The sequence below is a fragment of the Dreissena polymorpha genome, chromosome 13 (genome assembly GCF_020536995.1).
Source record: "Dreissena polymorpha isolate Duluth1 chromosome 13, UMN_Dpol_1.0, whole genome shotgun sequence".
Taxonomy (NCBI): domain Eukaryota; kingdom Metazoa; phylum Mollusca; class Bivalvia; order Myida; family Dreissenidae; genus Dreissena; species Dreissena polymorpha.
This window is the reverse complement of record NC_068367.1, coordinates 64,554,712-64,575,010: the sequence shown is the minus strand read 5'-3', so window position 1 is coordinate 64,575,010 and position 20,299 is coordinate 64,554,712. Positions and strand designations below refer to the sequence as shown.

Genomic DNA, 20,299 nt, shown 5'->3' with positions numbered 1-20,299 from the left:
ATTGTCAAATTTTGAAGACCACATTTTGGTTTTGAAATATAAATCGTAATTATACTGATATGATTGATCATATATATAATTGGCACTTAATAATTATGTTTCATGGTGAACAATTTCCTAACCTTACAGAATTTAGGCAGTCTTGCCATCACATGTCCAGTAAACAAGGCAGGCTGTGAACAGGGATTTGTGGTTCAAAATCAATCACACTCTTACAACCTTGAGAAACAGGCTAAACCCAGACAGTGGAACAGGATAATGAGGATTAGGATTAATGGCAAGCATAGAAAGAACCTCCTCTTTGAAGAGGGCTTTAATTCACGAAAAAGAGCTGTGCCTAGGGAATTGTTTAAACCATGAATACTTGAACTCTCATTTGTCTACAGTGAACTACATTTTCCCCATTTAGTGTTCATACACATGCTTTCCCATTGACAAGTACATTGACATATTCTAAGAAATAAGGCAACAGACCCATTCCTGCAAAACCCTTGGTATGCAACATTAAATTTTTAATTTGAATTATGATCTTTGATGTCCGGATGTATGAGGCTTCTTCAGCAGATACATTTGTGTAGTACTAAGTTTAATTTCAATTTTTCACTATATTTTGCGATTGTATTTCCACAATAAAGGGAATATTCTAAGAAAAATTTAAACATAAAGAACATAAATAAAATATGTAATGTTTCATAAATTTTTACTAAACTTTAAAAAAATGGAGTCAACATTTCAAAGTTACATAACTTATTTTTTTATATCAATTATGCAGCTTTACAAGTAAATAAAATAAAACATATATATTATTCAGCATATTCAGTATATTGATGCAATAATAATTTCTAACAAATACGTGAAAAAAAACTATTTTCTTCATTGAATGAAATTACCCCACCCACTTTCAATCATATTACATAATAAAAATCATTTTAACATGCAATAATCTCGTTCTTCGTGACAATGAAAAATATTTTGTTTTAACGACTTTGTATGTTAAAATATCTAAATTTTGATACCAAACTTACCGTCAAACAATAAATAACATTGAAACAAAAACAACGAGACACTTCCCAGCGTCTGCTGTAACCCGGAGACGAAATAAAATTGTTTCGTAAGAAAAAAATGTCTGGGTCGAGACGGTCGTCGGACAAAAAGTGTAAACGCTATAGGTCACAATATACTAAATAGTTTCCCTATATATAATTCAATGTAAAAGCGACAACTTTGAGCGAAAATAAATTCAACATTTTGCACATAGAGACCCCCATAACCATACCTTTTCTTAAAGGCCATTCTAAGCGGAATCGATTTATGCAATAAAAAAGATGTGTCATGTTCAAACCAAAAAGAACTTTACGCTAATCAAAATCGACTGTTTTTGCAACCTTTTTTTTCGGCCGTTTTTTTGTGGAATGTAACCTTTTTACAACCTCCGCGCAGAGATTTGACGGGAACCAGCATAGCTGAAGGTCACAATATACTAAAATGTTTCCTACACAAATTCAATGTGAAAGCAATAACTTTAACAAAAAATAAAGTCAAACTTTTGCGCATAGACATCCCCATAACCATACCTTTTCTTTAAGAGCATTCCAAGCCGCAATGATTTAAACAATAAAAAAGTGGGGTCATACGTTATGCAAGAAAGAACTCGACGCAAATCAGCGGTCACTGTTTTATGGCCATCTGTTTACCGGCTTCGTACCAGTTGAGAAGGGTTTCCTGCCATCTGTCAAAGTCTCATGTAGTCTCCAACCTTCAAGTAAAAGAGTGAATTTCTGTTAAACATCAATGTTTTCCCTACCACATGCACAAAGAAACATTCTAAAATAAAGCCATGGCAAGTGCCCATACAGAGAATTGTGTCTTCTTACAAATGATGTTCATGGTTTTAGAGAGTATAGCATTGCACTCCAAAATATTTTAGTATATCGTAACCTAAAGGAGAAATTTATTCTGATTAAAATGTGTTTTTCTTGCATATTATTATCTTCCTATGCATACTGCAGAAAAATATTAAGTTTGGCTGGATTATCTGTCCATTTGGCCATTTTATATCATATTTTCACATGCGGGTGTTTTCGGTCCGAAGAAGGCAATTTTAGGCCTGTTAAAGATTAAATGTCTCTTTAAGATTTAAAGTTGTTGTGTTCAATATATGTAACAAAATACCAAAACAAACCAAATGGACAGGCACGTGGGGTTTATGCGGGCAGGGGAAATAATGAATTTGTTAGATATTTTCACTCAAAGCAATTTTGATAATGCCTTTTTTGTTCTTTTTTTTTAAAATCACCCCAAAAATGTCGATTTCAAGGCAAAAAAATTCAATTTCATCACAGACAATAAGCAAATTGGTGAAAATGAGAGATCAAAGATACATTGAAGCGTAGAAAGCAATTAGCTTCCAATAACTGGTTGTTTCGCACCGATAAAAGTGTGAAATCTTGAAAGCGCCTTGTTGCTCGGAGCCAATTTGTTTACCAACTGCCAATGATACATTTTAGCATATAATGTCATGGGTGCCTTTAAACTGCAGAAGATGGTCAATATTCACTGCCAGCTCTCATTAAGAGGTTAAAGAGAATACAATATTTCCTATTTTGGGCACAAAATAATTACTTTTGACTATTTTTATGGTGGCAATCTGGTCAACATGGGGCTTCATAACCGAGCCAAAGACAAAAATGCTCATTTTGGGGGTTTAGAATTGAAGGAAAGGTTAAAACGAACAAGACACACATATGCAGGAAAGCAATATAAGCTTAGAAATGAGGTTTCATGTTGTAACAGGGGCAGAAAGGCAGCTCAGATCAATGTAAGCTTCCTGAAAGTGGTTTCTGGTACTTTTTCCGGGGACACAGCTTCCCGCAGAATTCTCAACACAACAAATATCATTGATCCATGTCACCTGTGTATGCAAAGACAAGCGAATAAGGTCAATACTTCCCTTAGATCACTGAATGAGAGAAGCATGTACCAAATACAAAACAAAAGTGGTTGCTGAAATGCAAAATTTTGGCAAAAAGATCCCTCTTAGGTAAATGATGAAGGGGACGCTTGCTACAACAATCCTATGTTTAAGTCGGACGCCACATCCTTTCAAGCCGGGACCATGACTGTAAGCATATTGTGAGAAAACAATAGCAAACACAAGCTAATTGTAGGGTCACAAGTAGCATATCAACTCAGATGTACTGCATACATGCTTAGGAACAAGGATAAACCTGTTAAGTGCCAACTTCCGCTGCCAACAAAGCACGATATTTACGTGTCAGGACGCGGAGCTATCAATACAAACACGACGGCAAGGATTTGAGTGACCACAAATCTTATTATGACAGTATTTCACACCTTAAGCATCATAACTATGCTTATTTGCTTGTGTACATGATAATAATTTAGTATTATTACCTGTTTTGCCATCAACAACCCTTCTCCAGTTGCCCTCGGCTAAGTCCCAGACATTTCTCTACCTGAAAAGGTCAAAATACCCATTAGAAATAGGTATAAAATGAAAAAAGAAAATGCATTTATGTTTTTTATGTGTATTTCTATGAATAATATCGGTGATAAAGCTTGTTATTTTCATGATCGAACTAAATATGAAAGCTGGCTCAGTTAAGCGTCTGCTGCACTGTCCAAACTGTAAAAATGTCCGCCATTCCATGTCGGTGAAATGGGGCTCTGTTTGAATGTTCATGCTTTACGCACAAGCTATTGTTGCGTTACTGGATCACGGAGTCCCTGGTGTTGAATTCTGACTTCATGTTGCACATTAACGCTACACGGTCAACCAAAATGCCTTTGAATTTAAGTCGGAAAGCAATTTAGCCCTTATTCGGCTATATATGGGTGGGGGGGGGGTCAACTTGAAAAACAACTATTCCAGGTCAAATAATCTGAATTCATGCATTTAATGCACTTATAGTCTTCTCTTTTGCTAAGAAATGACCAAAAAATCAGCTTTTCCAGTCATATTTTGCACTTGCAGATGATATTTAATTTTTACCTAAAGTAAGTTAAGGTCACAATACAATAAAATATTTCCTACACAAATTCAATGTGAAAGCAATAACTTTCACAAAAAATAAAGTCAAACTTTTGCGCATAGACATCCCCATAACCATACCTTTTCTTAAAGAGCATTCCAAGCCGCAATGATTTAAACAATAAAAAAGGGGGGTCATACGTTATGCAAGAAAGAACTCGACGCGAATCAGCGGTCACTGTTTTATGGCCATCTATTTACCGGCTTCGTACCAGTTGAGAAGGGTTTTCCGCCATCTGTCAAAGTCTCATGTAGTCTCCAACCTTCAAGTAAAAGAGTGAATTTCTGTTAAACATCAATGTTTTCCCTACCAAATGCACAAAGCAACATTCTAAAATAAAGCCATGGCAAGTGCCCATACAGAGAATTGTGTCTTCTTACAAATGATGTTCATGTTTTAAGAGAGTATAGCATTGCACTCCAAAATATTTAAGTATATTGTAACCCGAAACAAAAATTGTATGTGAGTGCAAGGAACAACAACTCTGCGTGGAGATTGCCTTTTTTAGTGCAAGGCTTTACTAAGCTCTCCAAGTTTATCATATTTCAGGGATTCGGTCGTGAACACCTATTTATGCCCTACTATTATCTCTGAAAGATAAAACCCGAACAATAGTTTTAAAATGTAAAACATGCCTTCGAGTCAACTATGATATTTTTTTTAGAGAGTACAGCGAGTATTTAGTATTTTGTAACCTATATTGGTTTTATTTTTTTTAACAAAACGTAATAAAAACAAACACAGTTTTAACTTGTGAAAAAGGTTTATCCTTAATTTGAAAAATACGTGCTTAACATGTTTAATTGATTCCAAATAACCTCGATCTTGCGTAAATGCCCGGTTTATACTAAATGTTGACCCTACAGCAGGTTAATTTGGATACCACATATTTTACAGAAGTAAGACTGGCCTCGGCACTTTGAGCATTGTTATCATGATTACTGAATACAAATGTAATTGATATTGTACGATGGCGTTTCTTTCAGATAGGCAAAGGGTATAATGCTTCATTAAGATAAATTTACCTATTATATAACCCGTGTCTTGCGAAAATGTGTCTTATACCACAAACAGCTAGCGTAGCTCCAGAATAGCGTGCAGCTATGCGAGTCGCATATGACATAAGGTCCATTTTCGCATGACGCGGTTCATGTTAAGGTCACATTAATAAAATTACTCGTTTATTCATCTGAGCTCTACAGCAAATTAAATTTTACTGTGCTCATTATGGACCACGAAATTTGCCAACCGTTTTGAAAACGGTTAATTTTGAGTGTCTAAGTCGTTTTACCCATCCTATGCCTAGTGGACTTTCTAAATTGGACCAACTTATTTCCAAAGTTAGGGATGTCTAGTATATTTATTTCTATATTTAGAATATTTTTACAGAAATTCCTTAAAGCAAACAGCGCAGACCCTGATGAGACGACGCATCATGCGGCGACTCATCTGGGTCTACGCTGTTTGCCAAGGCCTTTTTTCTAGACGCTAGGCATAAATGGGTTAACAGACAATGCAAGAGAGTGTAGAATATAAAATAAATGTCATTTAATTGGTTAATTATGACATTTTAGACTGGGTTCAAAAGCTGTGTTTAGACCTAAACCATGTTGCCGAGGGCAGAATATGTTGAGAGCCAAAAGTACTTGTATTCCATCAGAATTATAGGAGCCAATGATGTGCTCAGATAGTTTGGATATTATATATTGATATTATGCTTATAACTGATAACTCACTTTTATTCCTGGGCGTTAACCTCAAACATTTCTGGCATATTGCTTCGACTTGGACTATTTTTATTTATTTAGAAAGATTTCGGTGTCTAATGAGGTTAAGTTTAAATAGTTTGGCCATTGTCTGGGTTATAAGTTCTGCCTTAAATTTGTTGACGCTTTGTCCGAAGATAACCATGGACAACATTTAGAGAAAGTTTTAACATTGGCCGGTATAATAACCTTCAACTCCGCGTCTTCATAGGTTTGACCTTCAATGTTGACAAATTGAATGTCTTCGTTTTTTGTCTTGTGTTAATACAAAATGAACATAAGCTCTTAAAGTTAACGTGCTGCACTTTTATCTGCTCTGCAAAGTTTGTCCCGATACAAGCTAGTTGATAGCTGTTTGCAATATACTCGTCATTATTCGTGCATACCCTACACGGCATGTGGTCGTATGATAACCTGTCGACCTCGTGTTTGAACACGATCCATGGGCTTCATGTATCGTCTTGCTGTAGTCTAATGGTTGCATTTACGAACAAGATAATAAAGCGTTGCTTTCTTGTATGATTTAATCTAGAAAGATATAGCAACATCGCGTCCGTCTATCTTTGACTTGACTATGTCGTGGTAGGATGTCCCTAAGCTAGGTACAATCATTGTGTCAAGGACATAGGCGTGTATTTGGTAGGAACACCTAAAATATGTTAGAGGGGCCTTTTCACGTTTTGGTAAATTGACAAATGTTTAAAAAGTTGTTTCAGATTCGCAAATTTTCGATTTAGTTATGATATTTGTGAGGAAACAGTAATACTGAACATTTACCATGCTCTAACATAGCCATTATATGCATCTTTTCACGATTTAAAAACCTGAAAATTATAGATCTAAAGCGTTGCAACGCGAAACGATTGAATAATTTGGAGAGTTCTGTTGTTGTCGTTATATTTTGTGAAACTACGATGATTGCTTATATATAGTATAAAATACATCCATCATGGTATGCGGAAGGATGGTCGAGGGGTCTAAGTGGGAGTCTTTTTACGCCAGGACTCCTGGGGTCAGTGGTTCTAGCCTTGTTGAGCGTAACTTGTTTTTTTTGTTAAATTTTATTCTTTATTTTTTACTAGAGCTTTTTTTAGAGCAAATGTTCACCTTTATCAATAGAAAGCATTTAATGACAAACTTCAAAACATTCCATAATCAGTTACAATTAAGTTCGATGCCTTATCATTATTTTAGTATTTTGAATCATTTTTCTTGTTACCGCTTCCTTATTTTTATCTCCCTTTTCTAAGTACATTTATAGTGGACGTGAGCAAAGTTTCGGATACATGTTTGACTTGATGAAAACGGAACAAAACTCTACACCCATATGATGTTTTCATTGAAATTCGACAGTAAACAGACTACTTACTGTAGGAAAACTGAAGTTACGCAGTAACTCTTTCTATGCGATAATTGTCAAGTTCCTTTTGCAGTAACTTTAAATTATGCAATAACTGTGCCAAGGAGTATAGAGACACAACTCCTTGCGCAATCACCTTTTGGGGGCTTAGAAGACAAAGCAACACACACGTCTTGTATAATAAAATTCTTCACTTTATTGATTGACGCCAACAGATGTTAATTGACGTGCAGAAGACGAAGATGTTAAGACGTTAAGACTCGAAGACGTTAAGACGGTTATCTGCAAATAACAAAGTTACCTAGACATAACACAACATTCAATCAGACGCATGCATTATATAAAATACATGATTAAACAAAAAGTCGTATGGGTCATGATACAAACAATATCTCGTGAATACATAATTGTACATTCATACAGATCACACTTATACAATCAATCAATTAACATATAACATTATGTGTGGTTTTCCTGCCCTTTACCAAAATCTAATCTTATTAAGATATCAAAAATTTACTGATTACCGCTGCCTGTCTGTAGCAGACGACACATGATTCTGCTCTAGCAGGGAGTGTATATACCAGCTTGTAGCTTGTAAGACCGACATTGGCCAGTTTAGTGTTTATCATTGAAATCTGTACATATTGGCTGCTTTCATGGAAAACAGGGCTTAATGCACGTCAAATAAGATTAGCCTGTGTACACTGATTAGCTTGTGCAATGTGCACAAGCTTATCAAGGACGACAACAGCGAACAACTTCAGCGCTTTGATTATCTTTGCCGAGGCAATCGTGTAAAAAGTATTGTCTTACCACTCATAATACGATGTTAAACATATCTTCTTCGTTCAAACATGCTTGAGTGAATACCACAAACAATGTTTATGTTTATTTTATCTAGTTTTTGTCAAGAAGAGCCACAGTGAATGTAGAATTTAACGTGTCAAACACGACCATTTATTTTATTATTAATCGGCTAAAGCTGCAGTACAACATACGTTTTATCAGTAAATATGCGTAAATAACGCAATCAACTGTTTACAGTTGTAGTATTACCAACGTCATATAAATTTAAACAAGTAAATAAAACAATCAACTGTTGACGACTGCATTATTACACACGTCGTGTCAGTAACCATGAGTAACTTGGCTCAACTAATCTATTAGATATGGTAAATACAAGTTTAAACAAGTAACATAATTAAAACAGATTCAGCAGTTTTACAAGGGGAAAATAAGCATTGCTTGTCAGGATACTAGTATTTATGCTGAATGATTTAAACTGCTATTTTTCTTCGTCCAGTTAATTTTTCCTTTGTCCCACCGGGCAGTTGTATTTACATTCTCGCTTGCTATTCTACGAATTCAGACCAATACAATACAAATCTCCAATATTACTGTATGAACAGTATTACAAATCTGTATGGTGGTTAGATGTAAAAACTTTATTCCACAATTTTCATCCACATTATTTCGCCTGGCCAAGTGGCATTTGATTTCAGCTGTAATCGTGACCCTATGTTTTCGTTCTGATGAGGCACTAGATGAAATTTGTACATGAAATTTATAATGTCATTAGCGCTTTGTTTATTTCTGTGAGCGACCCACTCCATGAAAACGAATCTTACATTTGTTGATTTGAAAAAGCGTTCGCCTCCTTTCAATGCATTCCACTCGTATGTTTCGATATCAATCTTTATAAACATTGGCTTGTTTGAGAACAGAGGTATCAGGTGATCTAGTGTCACGGCGACGGCTCGATGCGATTCGTCAATCTTGTTCTCGTCGTCTTTTACACTTTCAGCCTTAACGAAAGTACCTCCAATGTTTCCTTTGTAATCATGAAGAGTGACATTCTGCACCCTGTCGCCGACAGCGTTCCACAGCAATGTCACTTTCGAATCAATTTGACCAAGTTTTAGTGATCGTGAAAGAAGCATTAAATTCTTCCTCGACGGATCAACAGAAACGACCCGATGGTTCATTTTGGCGGCCAGTATTGTGTAAACACCGATATTACAACCGAGGTCTAAAACATCTACCTCACTATGTGCCTGCAGTAACCTAACAACCATTGCCATCTGAGCACCCTCCCATGTTCCACTAGACAGCAAAGACCCTGATATATAATTATCACTTTCTTTATCATACACACAAATGGGCGACTGAAGATCAGATCGAATCCTTAAGTTCACACATTTGTTTTCAGCCACTGATATATTTAAAGACATTTTCTTGCTATCGAATATTCTCACTAAAGATGACAGTTTCGATGGTATCGTTATTGAAGCGAACTCCAGCATATGTGTAACATAAGTTTTCTTAATGCCACCATTTATGATTGCTGTTTCTTTAGAGTAACCTTTGTCTATATGAACAGAAGCAATTAATAATTCTGTTTGTATCTTACTAATGTCACTAATGTTAAGCTCATATGTAGGTTTTCTATTTGGTGTTATATCTTCTTCCAGCGTCCCTAATGTCTTCCATGGAAGGAGGTATTGTGGCCTCATCAGGACAAGTGCTACAGCAATCAATGCAAAGGCCACTATCAATGATAACCCGTTCCGTTTCAGTAAATACGCAATCATGACTTATAGGAAAGCACACCCACGACGATGTTCTTAAACTTGCTGGGAGCTAACCTGGAAGATAAACAAATAACAAGGATTTCCAAATAAAAGTATTGAGGAAAAATACTATTGTTTATGAGATGTGTAATATTATTAAAGTATATTTATAGGAGAATTGATAATTTTCAAAACATTATGTTAAATTTTAACTTAATAAACGTATGTTACTTTAAGGACGTACGCTGCAATATAGTTTCACGCAAATTTGTTTTTACTGTAACACCGTTTTCGCAGTATGTGTATGCTTTTTCGGATAGTCGTTTAAAAAGGGAAGTATGTCAAATAAGGGAATAATATTAAGAAATAAAGTGTTATGAAGCAATGGCAATTGATATTCAATGTGTAGCCTCTAAACTACACAATACGAATCAACCATCATCCATAAGACCACACCGACCTTTTTATAGCGTAATTGTAACGGCGAGCATTAGTCTAGTTACGGAAAAAAGTCAAAATAGAGGTTGTTTTTAACAGTTTTCTCTTTATTTAGTAAGTTTTATGTTATTACCGTATTTGTTAAAATAATTATGCTAAAATAAGGTTGTTGTCCAAGTGGGAATACAACATTAACAACACCGGTTACCCATGATTTTAATTTTCTATCCACAGTAGATGGTTCTAGCTAAATACAAAAGAAAACAAACAAATTCAAGATATAACAAAATTTTCATTAAAACTGCAGCATACGTCCTTATGATAATTTGCATTTGCTTTTTATGGTTCTTGTATACATTGCGTTTGGCATTGGTCATCAACTTAATTGAGCCTAGACATGTCGATTCTACTTAACCTGTGTAAATGTACAAATATATAAATGTTTTTGTCAGGAGTATAGAAGCGTTGCAAACTACAAGTTATTTGACAAGACGCATTATTCTGGCCGTGCTGCATTGGCTATCTCTCGAAAGCTCAATAAGATATTTTTTATTGATTTATGCATACAAATCGTCTGCTGCTCAAGATTAATCTATACTCCTGACCGTTGGTTATTCGATCGACATCAAATCATTAACAATGGATTATTTTCTAAGTTTGGAAAATAAGTTTACACTTAAAATTACATTAGGTTCATAAACATTTCAGCAAACGATATAAAATGCATTCATTTATTTGCAACATGTGGTTTTTAATTCAATACATTTGATTAGTTACGATTGTGCTCGTGATGTTCTTGACTTTGCTGTGAATTTCATAGGATTCTCCAAAATTATTTGCAAAACATCACACTCCGCCCATACATATTTCATCCATTCACTTATTTCCTTCTATTGTATGAACACAAGAATCATTTCCTGTTAAAAAAAACAACATAATAAATTGTAAACCAAAGGCAAATATACTTCTTTTACGATACATGGAATGTTTTCAAAGATTACGAAATTCTTTGATTGCAGAATATGCACATTTCATTTCAAACAAGTTTACACGCGATCGCAGTAGTTCAAGTGTTAGGAACAGCATGTTTACATACTGCATGCTAACATGTTTTTTACGTACTTGAACAAAAGACGTATGTACAGAAAATAGACGGATGAAAAATAGAGCAACCGTAAAGACAAGACACACCATATATCAAAGTTATTTAAATTCGATTGGTGCTTATGATTTATCTCGTTGTGTATGTTTGATTCAAATTGTAGATGTTCAACGAGATTTTTTGACATCGACACACACATGTAAGTTATATATATATATATGTATATATCCTTTATATATATATATAAAATTTCGTAAGAACAAGATCCACATTTGATGTCTTATTTTAACCGCATTACAACAATCTACACACGAGTTACAACACAAGTCTCTTCCGATTCTTACCTCCTTTCAGATGTCAGGAATCGTTGGAAGTTTCAGACAATTCCTTGTTAACACAGCAACTCTGAATGTTCTACTCTCATAGCTTAAATAATTGAAATTGTAAGTCTGGATTACATCGTGCAAATATACCGAGCCACTGCATGTAGGCCGTTCTATAAATAACGTTGTAACTGATAGCAGCGATGCGAGAATAGTACGGTACACTATTTGAAGCATTGTGTTGTTTTTTCTCGTTCCATCTTTACTTTTTTTATGCATCTCACATTATCATACTTGCTTATTATTTCTCGTGATTACGCATTATGTATTACTGCACATGTGTTTTACGAGACAGTGTCAATGATCTGAATACGACAAGGCCACTAAAAGTTTAATCAGTTATACGACAAAATAAGTTACCATTGTCAGGGTGTATGTTCACGTGACTTTGTGAGATTCACAATTGATCACTAATGGATGTAAACACACAGGCAAGAGGTGCTTCTCTTCAAATTAAAATACTGTTTAAAACATTTTTTCTTAAGAAGTTCAGCTAGTGCATACTAGCGTTTTTTCATGCTGCTTATGGCGATTTCAAATACATCAATACACCAAAATCACTTTATTTAATAAGTACGTGTAGGCGTTCTTGGCCAAAAGTCGATGTGTACTGCATTTATTTGCATCACGCATCGTGCAATTTAGGCACCGATTTCAGTCGTATTAAATGATGTTTTCTTGAAAATGTACAGGTTTCAGACATTGATTGATTATTGTTATAATAATGATTTCGTTTGAAGTCTGCTAATTAGTTTCATGTACGTTGTCGCTATTTACCGATTATACTGATAATTGTGTCCATTCTCTTAGAAAATTTAAAATAAGTCGACAGTATTAAACAGTTTCAAAGGTACACACAGAAAAATGATATTAAGTGCATGTTGAGTTTCATTCGCAACTTAAGTAAAAATTGTTGTTTAACCAATAGCAAAACACCCATCGCTACGCTCTCAAGCCATATTGCATGTGCTGTTAACGAAATGTATGCAAATATAATTCAGGTATTCGATAGAAATTTAAGAACAGTCAAAGTGATATCCCGAAATAGACAACGCAATAGCAATGACGAGGCCAACAGTTAAAACTATTGCGCTGGATTTTAAGGGGAAAAATGACAGAATGACATCTGTTTAATGTTTTATTACATACCTCTTATAAAAAAATTAGCAGCAACGCCAAGAGCAGTTTCGATGCATTTGTAAATTCAAACCATGTTACATAGCAAACATTTGCCCGCTGATCTCAGTGATAACCATTACAAAATGCGTCATTACACAGTGTATAATACAATGCAATGATTGAAATGTTGCATTCAGTTTATTTTAAAGTCCATAAACACCGTTAATGGTGTTCGGATGCTTATACGTTCATCAAGAAACAAAGAAATAGCTTAAGGCTAAATGACTAAAATAGCTGATTAACTCCCTGTCAAAACACTGCGTTATAAGAAACATTAATTGCTGTCGCAAATGCAGTCATAAACGTAGACGTAACCAGTTTAAAATGTTACATCGCAAACATATATGGCCATATTGTTTTGTTTTGTTAAGTTAAACATGCTTGTTCTTTATTCTTTCCTTTAAGATTTATACATACAAAATGTATCTATTGAGTAAACTACGCCCGAGATACTACGTTTATTTAATATGTCAAGGTCATATAAAAAAGTAAACCCAACAAACATAAGCCGACCCCTTACATATTTCAAAAATCCTATATTGGCATATGCCCCGAGTGCATAGTGGCAACCATTTTGGATTAAACATAGTTTGTTATTTTACTAATGTATTAATAATATATATAAATATTGCAAACGCTCTATTCAAATTAAGTACATTGTACACAGGGTGAAGTAAATGGTGATAGCTAAGCTTGGATTTATTTAAGATACAATTCCATCATTATTTTACAGGCATAAGCTACAACATGAATCAGCTATTGCATACTTAATAAATGCGAAAATAGTTTCTTACTATAAATCTTTATGTATGGACTTTATATAAAAAAAATACCAATAACTTTAAATAGTGTTTTATTGTTCTACAATATATTTTTCTGTGTTTCGTTGTGTGCGTTTTAAAGAGACCACTTTGGCCAACAATGGTTCAACTAAAATAATGTGTTTTTTGCATATTAAAGTTCTAAAATTGTAGATGTTTGGCGACTCGTGATAAACATAAACATGTTTATTTATGGTTTAAGTATCGAAAGATGTAAACCGTAAATGAGTTGCTAGCTTTTAACGTAATTAAAATGAGTGCTTAATTATTTTACACTCTATCATTTAAAGGTCTTCTATGTGTATGCATACATGTATTTCCGTTAGAAATGTCAGAAACATCTTGCTTTAATGTAAGCTGATGGCGATGATAAATGTATCTGTCATATTGATCATTATGATGTCAACATATGAAGGCGAATCATTGAATACAAACACGAACATGGATGTAGCTCTGTGAAGATCAGATTTCGATCATTCTTAACAAATCGCTTTTTGTTAACTCTTTCAGTGCTTGAACCGAATTTTGAAGGCCTTTGCAAACAGTTTGGATCCAGATGAGACGCCACAAAACGTCTCATCAGGATCCAAACTGTTTGCTATTTGATAAAATTTTTTGAAGAAAATCCAAGAAAATGCTTATTTTAGAAATTTAGCAGACGACATTTTAGCAGACGACACATTTCCCAGCATGCAAAGGGTTAAGTGTTGTTTATGTCTTCGTATTGTCCTATATTGAACAGAAAGCTGTACATCGAGTTTGGTTTTATGTTTAGTCATGTAATATACAAGCAATTTATTAAGTGAGTGTTGTAGTTTTTTTGTCTGTGCTGTGTTATTTCATGTATGGTCTTGTTTCGTTCAGGTTAAATAATATTTTATCCTGTATTGTTTAAGCAATAGTTAGGTTTGTGTGTGTGTGTAGTTGTGTTTATTGTCATGTATAGAATAAGCAAAGTGTTAACTTTGTGTTATTGTATTTATAATGATGTGTCGTTAGGGCACGTGTGTGGCTGTTTCTGCTGTCCTGTGTTGTAAATATATTTGTTGAAAGAGTAGTTGTATATACTGTCTTGTATTGCCTAGACAATTATTAAGTGTATGGTTGTATCTATCGTCTTGTATCGCATGGGCAATTGGTTAGTGTATAGTTTTGTTTACCGTCTTGTATGGCATAAGCAATTGTTTATTGTGTGGTTGTACCTATTGTCTTGTCTTTTATTATAAAGCCATTTGGTGAGTGGATGTATCTATCGTATTGTATCGTTTAGTCAATCATAAAGTGTGTGGTTGTACATTGTATTGTATACAAATGTCAACTGTTTAGTGAGTGGTTGTATCTATTATCTTGTATCGCATGGGTAAGTGTTAAGCGTGTGGTGGTATAAATTATTTTGTATTGTGCAAATGTCAAGTGCGTTGTGTTATCTTGTATTGTATATGCAATTGTTTAGTGTAAGACTGTTTATATTGTATTGTTTCTTCAAAACAATTATTTTTATCCCATCATCAGACGTGCATTGTCGAAATTAACCACTGTGGAATAAATTTTCCGCTATTTCGGCAGTGCTGAAATATAGCTGTCACGCGCGGCGGAGAATGGTCATATTACTCGGAATCAACTATAAAGTAATCATTTTTAGTAAAATCGAATCAGATTCAACAATATAAACAATTTGATACCAAGATGTAATATAGTTTTAACACATAATGCAACTCAAAAAGCAAATAAACATTATTTACAAATATTAATTGCGCGTACTCGTGACGTCATTATTAACACGTCATACGACACAATGCATGTTCTTTCACGCTAAAGCTGCAGTTGTTTAGTGTGGTTTTTTTTCATTATTTCTTAAAAATCAGGGACGTAGAGGTATGATAAACAGAAAAACAGGTTAGTTACTGATTTTTTTTGTAATGTATTAGGCTCGGCACGATTAAAATAATAAAACAATGTTTGCTTAAAATAACTTTGGTATTTTCCGTGTAGTTCGATTTTCATATTCTATTTTTAAAGAAATAATTTACGACTAAGAAAATTGATGGGATAAATCGAATACTAGGTCGGTGCCGAATAAAGCAAAGTTTATTTTTGCCAAGGCTCGTGGTTCAGATTTTCTAAGCCTCGCAAAAATAAACTTTGCTTTATTCGGCACCGACCTAGTATTCTCTATATACTTTGGTTACATCTATTGTCTTGTATTGCATAGGTATTTGTTATGTTAAAGGTTTTATCTTTAAAGGCATTCGTTTAATAAGTGCTTGATTCTTCTAAACTGCATCACATAGACGATTGAGTGTATTAATTTATTATTGTCTTGTTGGATACGCAATTTAGTTCGAGATTGTATAGTATTCCATGTAATAAATAACGAATTGTTTACTGTGTGGCGCAATTAATTATCTTCTTTTGCAGATACAATTGTTAAGTGTGAAAATGTTACTTTTTCACGTATTGAACAGGCAGTTATTTAGTGTATTGTTTTATTTATTCTCTTATATTGCATTTGCTATTGTTGATTGAACTTTACACCATATTGTCTTGTATTGTAAAAGAAATGTGTTTAATGTGTGATTGTATATATGGTTGTGCATTGCAAATGCATTTACAAGTGTGTGGTTTAATCTATTGCGTTGCATTGAACATGTTATTGTGTATGTACTTTAGTATCTATTGTCTTGTACCGCAAAGGAAAATGTGGAGTTTGTGGTTGTATCTTTTATATTAGAGTGCATAGGCATATGTTATGTGTGTACTTGTTTCTCTTGTCTTGTATTGCATAGTCATGTGTTAATCTGTGCGGTTGTACATATTGTCTGATCAGTGTTTGGGTTGTACTAATTGTCCTGTATAGCAAATACTATTGTTAAGAGCATGGTTTAATATATTTTTTAATAACATGGGCAGATGCTGAGTGTGTGGTTTTGTCTAGTGGCTTGTATTGTATAAGATGTTGTTAAGTGTGCGGATGTATATTTTGTCCTGTATCTCGTATACACTTTTTAAGCGTGTGGTGTTATTTATTGTCATTTATCGCAAAGGCAAGTTTAATGTGTGGTTGTATCTAGAGTCTAGTAATGTATGGGAAATTGTGTAGTGTATGATAGTATAATTGTCTTGTGTTAATTGCGAAGTTGCACATAATGTTAAGTTTCATCGACAATCGTTAAATAAGTGGTTTCATCAATTGCCTTAAATTACATAGGCAATGTTTAATGTGCGGTTTTCAGTGTATTGTTGTGAACAGACACTTCTTTCGTACTTGGTTGTATTTATTGTCCTGTATAGCTTAGAAGAAGTGTTAAATATATGTCTTCATCTATTGATATATCTAGAACAGGCATAATGCTATAGTGTATACGTGTATAAACGAGTCATTAAAAACAAGAAGTTTAATTGTTGTTGTTGTTCCTTTGCCGAGTGACAAAGCATTTATACCACATGCATACCATGGTCTCTTATTCCAAACATGTTTCCATTCAGGGTCAAGTTTTTCAAACGTTTGTTTAGTGCGTGTGGCCGCTTTAATTCCTATATAAAGCATGCAAGTGGTTTTGTGTGTGATTGCATTATTATCATGTGTTGTAAATGCTGTTTGGTCATTCCCCTTAAAGAAACTCGTCTTACAACCATATGTCTTCAAAATGAATTAAATACATACTTTTGGAAATTTATCTTAATTTAAACTCCTGGGTATGTCTCTGCATTATCCATATTCTTAAACACCAGACTTGCCTGTTTAAGTGAGCTGAGGTAATGCGAGATGAACGTTCGTGTGGGCGAAGGCTGGAGTTTGGGTCAGGCGCTTAGAAATAGAACATTTAATGATGTGAAAATTGGTCTTATGACGTTTCGACCAGCTTAGCTCAAGCTCAGCCTGCGCAACTGCTCAGTCTGGCCAGGAGCAACGCTATCCGCTATACAAACACACACGGTTTCGTGGTATCATTATGTTTCTTCTGACCAGACCGCAAGATGCGTAGGCTGGCCTGTAGCTACTCTGACCGCCTATTGCATAATATCAATTTTCGCATGACGTTGGTCTTGAAAAAAATATCATTGCGTCTTGTAAATCAAACACCCATCTAAGCAAACTACTTTTCGATAGAAATTTAAAGTCTGTTTTATTTATAGCAAACTGGCAAATAATGTCGGTAGCCAATTAAGGCTTATAGAACGATTTCCAGACGGGCTGCTCGCGTACGACAAACATTTGTGGTTAGATAATTAAACGATTTCCCTTTTATCATGATAGTATACTATTTCGAAAGTGGTGTTTTTCTTTTATTGAAAGCAATACTACGTTATCAACGTTTATCGATAGTCCATTATTGCCCTTCTCACGATTTATTAACCGAATAATGACCCTGAAATTCTGCAGATGGATTTTAACGCGTTCTAGTAACTGGGCCAATAAAAGGCAATATTTGTGTCCATGTGTCGAAAGAACATGCAGAGAGTAGTCCAGAATTCATTACACTGACAAGTGTTTCATCAAAGTCACAGACGCAGTGGTGTGGCAAAAACTATGGAAGGGCATATCTGCCTGTGCATGCATACTGCTAAATTACTATTGCATTTGGCTTTGTTGCATTTGTTACAAAATAACTGCCTCTTCCTTTCGTCTGAATGCTTTTACTATCAGTTAGATCAATATTGCTTGTATAGTTCCTTATAATGTTTACATGATGTACATGTACGTTATTCCTATATTATTGCGAGTAAATGACAAATGCATAATTTCTGTTAAAATGTTAATGTGGCTATCTTCTTCTTTATAATTCGTTTAATGTGGCTGGGAACGAGACTTTGACCCATTTGGCGCTGACGTCGTTTCCGAGAAAACGTGACGTAAAGTTGTGACAAACGTTTCGCGTACTTTGTCAACCAATTTGTTTTTGCCATTTACAATAGTTTTATTTTAAAGTAGAACCTGCAGCAAGATCACAGGCAGCAGTATCATAAATTTGAATTTGCTCCCCCCCCGGACCCTACCCCCCACCCCCGAGCTTACCCCAAGGGTTCCATATTGTTAAATGTACACCTATTGTGTATGGTTTGACTTTTCAACAACGAATATTGACAAAAATACATAGTTTGAAAAAAATTACCTTCGTATAGATATTATATATACACAAGGTATGAAACGCACTGTATGCCCATTGCTGGAAGATTGTGGAACACTGGACGTGACCTTTTTCATCGAAAACACACATGTTCCCATTCAGTTTCCGACAAAATGCAACTGGATTCGTTAAAAGACAGTAAAAGCAACGTGATTACACAAGTAACCGATCTCCTGCTCGGCTTTTTTTTTACTCCTGGCTGGCGAACATCACGGAGTAAGGGACCGATGGGAGGCATACTGTGCTGCCAATGCCATTAAGTCTGTCATCTCAAATTACCGGAACAATCTGTTTAATTTAAACGACGAGTTAAGCATATTTAATTTCACATAATTCATAGTTAATTTTTTTTTACACACAGCAAATGTGTATACCTAACTATTAAATTGCAGTGATTTTCCCATAACCAGCAGCGGACAGGTGAACCTATTTGGCAGTATAGCCGAAAATGTGCTCAGTTGAGATAACTTTGCTGGCTTATCACTAGTCGTGCCAATTGGTTTAATATGCATACCGTGTTTATAACACAACTTTTTATCTTCGTATAGATTTGAGATATAAAGTGAAACAAACACAGGATGTGGTTTCCAAATTAAATTTTGCTAATCGAACAACTGACCGAACATTATCTGCATCACCCAAAGTCAGTAAATGCGTTTCCAAACCACCTTTGAATCCCATATGTATGATGAAGAGTTTTATTATAAACATTAATTTGCAGATCCTATATAAGTTTTTATCAACTTAATGTATATAGAGTATTATAAAACTAAAAGCATGAACGGGTAAAGGCAGACACAATCTAAAAGACACCTAGTATGATAGTAAGATGCTGAAAACACTTAAAAGATTGATAGATCTTAACAAATAACATGTATGTAACAATTTTAAATAAAAATATATTCAAAAGAGACCTCAATCCAATAAATGAATTTTTGCCTTGATTATGAAGTATGTGATAGTCCTACACATGTTCGTATATAACCCTTAGTACTCCTACACATTTGATTTTTACACAAGATTAATGTATGCATTCTGTGCAACGTTTCCAATGTAAGTTTATGTCACCTCAATTTACATCATAGAGTAACGAAAATCCGCTGCGTTGGAAAGGACAATCAACTACAACATAGATCGATGACTGTCTTGGTTGTGCTCCTTTGCCGAAAGTGTAATACCACGGTGTTTTATTATAATACATGTGAATACATACCTTATTCATTTGGTGCGTTTCGAGTATAAAGGAACGAGCTGCGCTGCTTCCGTTCTAAACGGAGTTTGCATAATTATTTTCGGTGAACTGTGTTTACTGTTGCAGGTGATCCCGATCCACTAGAAGGTACTGCAGATATTTTAGGTGCAAACAATATCATAGCATACTAGTATAAAAGATGTTCTAATAACACAGTTCAACGCAAATAATTTGTATACTTATCAACGTTATAACTCGTGTGTGTGTACAAAAACACTATGTGTTTCTTTTCTTGCATTAAATT

At 34.6% G+C, this 20,299-nt stretch overlaps 2 protein-coding genes and 1 long non-coding RNA gene across 4 annotated transcripts in view; all 3 read right to left on the bottom strand.

The window, feature by feature from the left end:
- The window catches only part of LOC127855273 (holocytochrome c-type synthase-like), a 30,509-nt gene extending 29,382 nt beyond the window's left edge, over nucleotides 1-1,127 (bottom strand). Inside the window, exon 1 of the mRNA XM_052390723.1 lies at nucleotides 1,026-1,127. The gene's annotated coding sequence lies outside the window, so the exon portion shown is untranslated. The remainder of the gene's footprint in view (nucleotides 1-1,025) is intronic.
- Nucleotides 1,128-1,599: 472 nt separating this feature from the next.
- Nucleotides 1,600-4,365, bottom strand: LOC127854913 (uncharacterized). The gene is made up of 3 exons (XR_008037192.1): nucleotides 4,193-4,365; nucleotides 3,415-3,476; nucleotides 1,600-1,756 (listed from the first exon to the last, which is right to left on the bottom strand). It is a non-coding gene; the product is annotated as an uncharacterized LOC127854913 (long non-coding RNA).
- A 2,984-nt stretch (nucleotides 4,366-7,349) lies between these two features.
- LOC127855578 (uncharacterized) overlaps nucleotides 7,350-20,299 on the bottom strand; it is a 246,130-nt gene continuing 233,180 nt past the window's right edge. The window contains exons 1-2 of one of the 2 annotated variants that reach the window (XM_052391311.1): nucleotides 11,636-11,802; nucleotides 7,350-9,826 (exon numbers count right to left, since the gene is read on the bottom strand). In XM_052391311.1, the coding sequence (XP_052247271.1) occupies nucleotides 8,627-9,772 (1,146 nt within the window). In that variant the 5' untranslated portion in view covers nucleotides 9,773-9,826; nucleotides 11,636-11,802 and the 3' untranslated portion in view covers nucleotides 7,350-8,626. Of the gene's footprint in view, nucleotides 9,827-11,635; nucleotides 11,803-20,299 lie in introns of those variants that run through there. The other variant, XM_052391312.1, reaches the window with a different exon arrangement.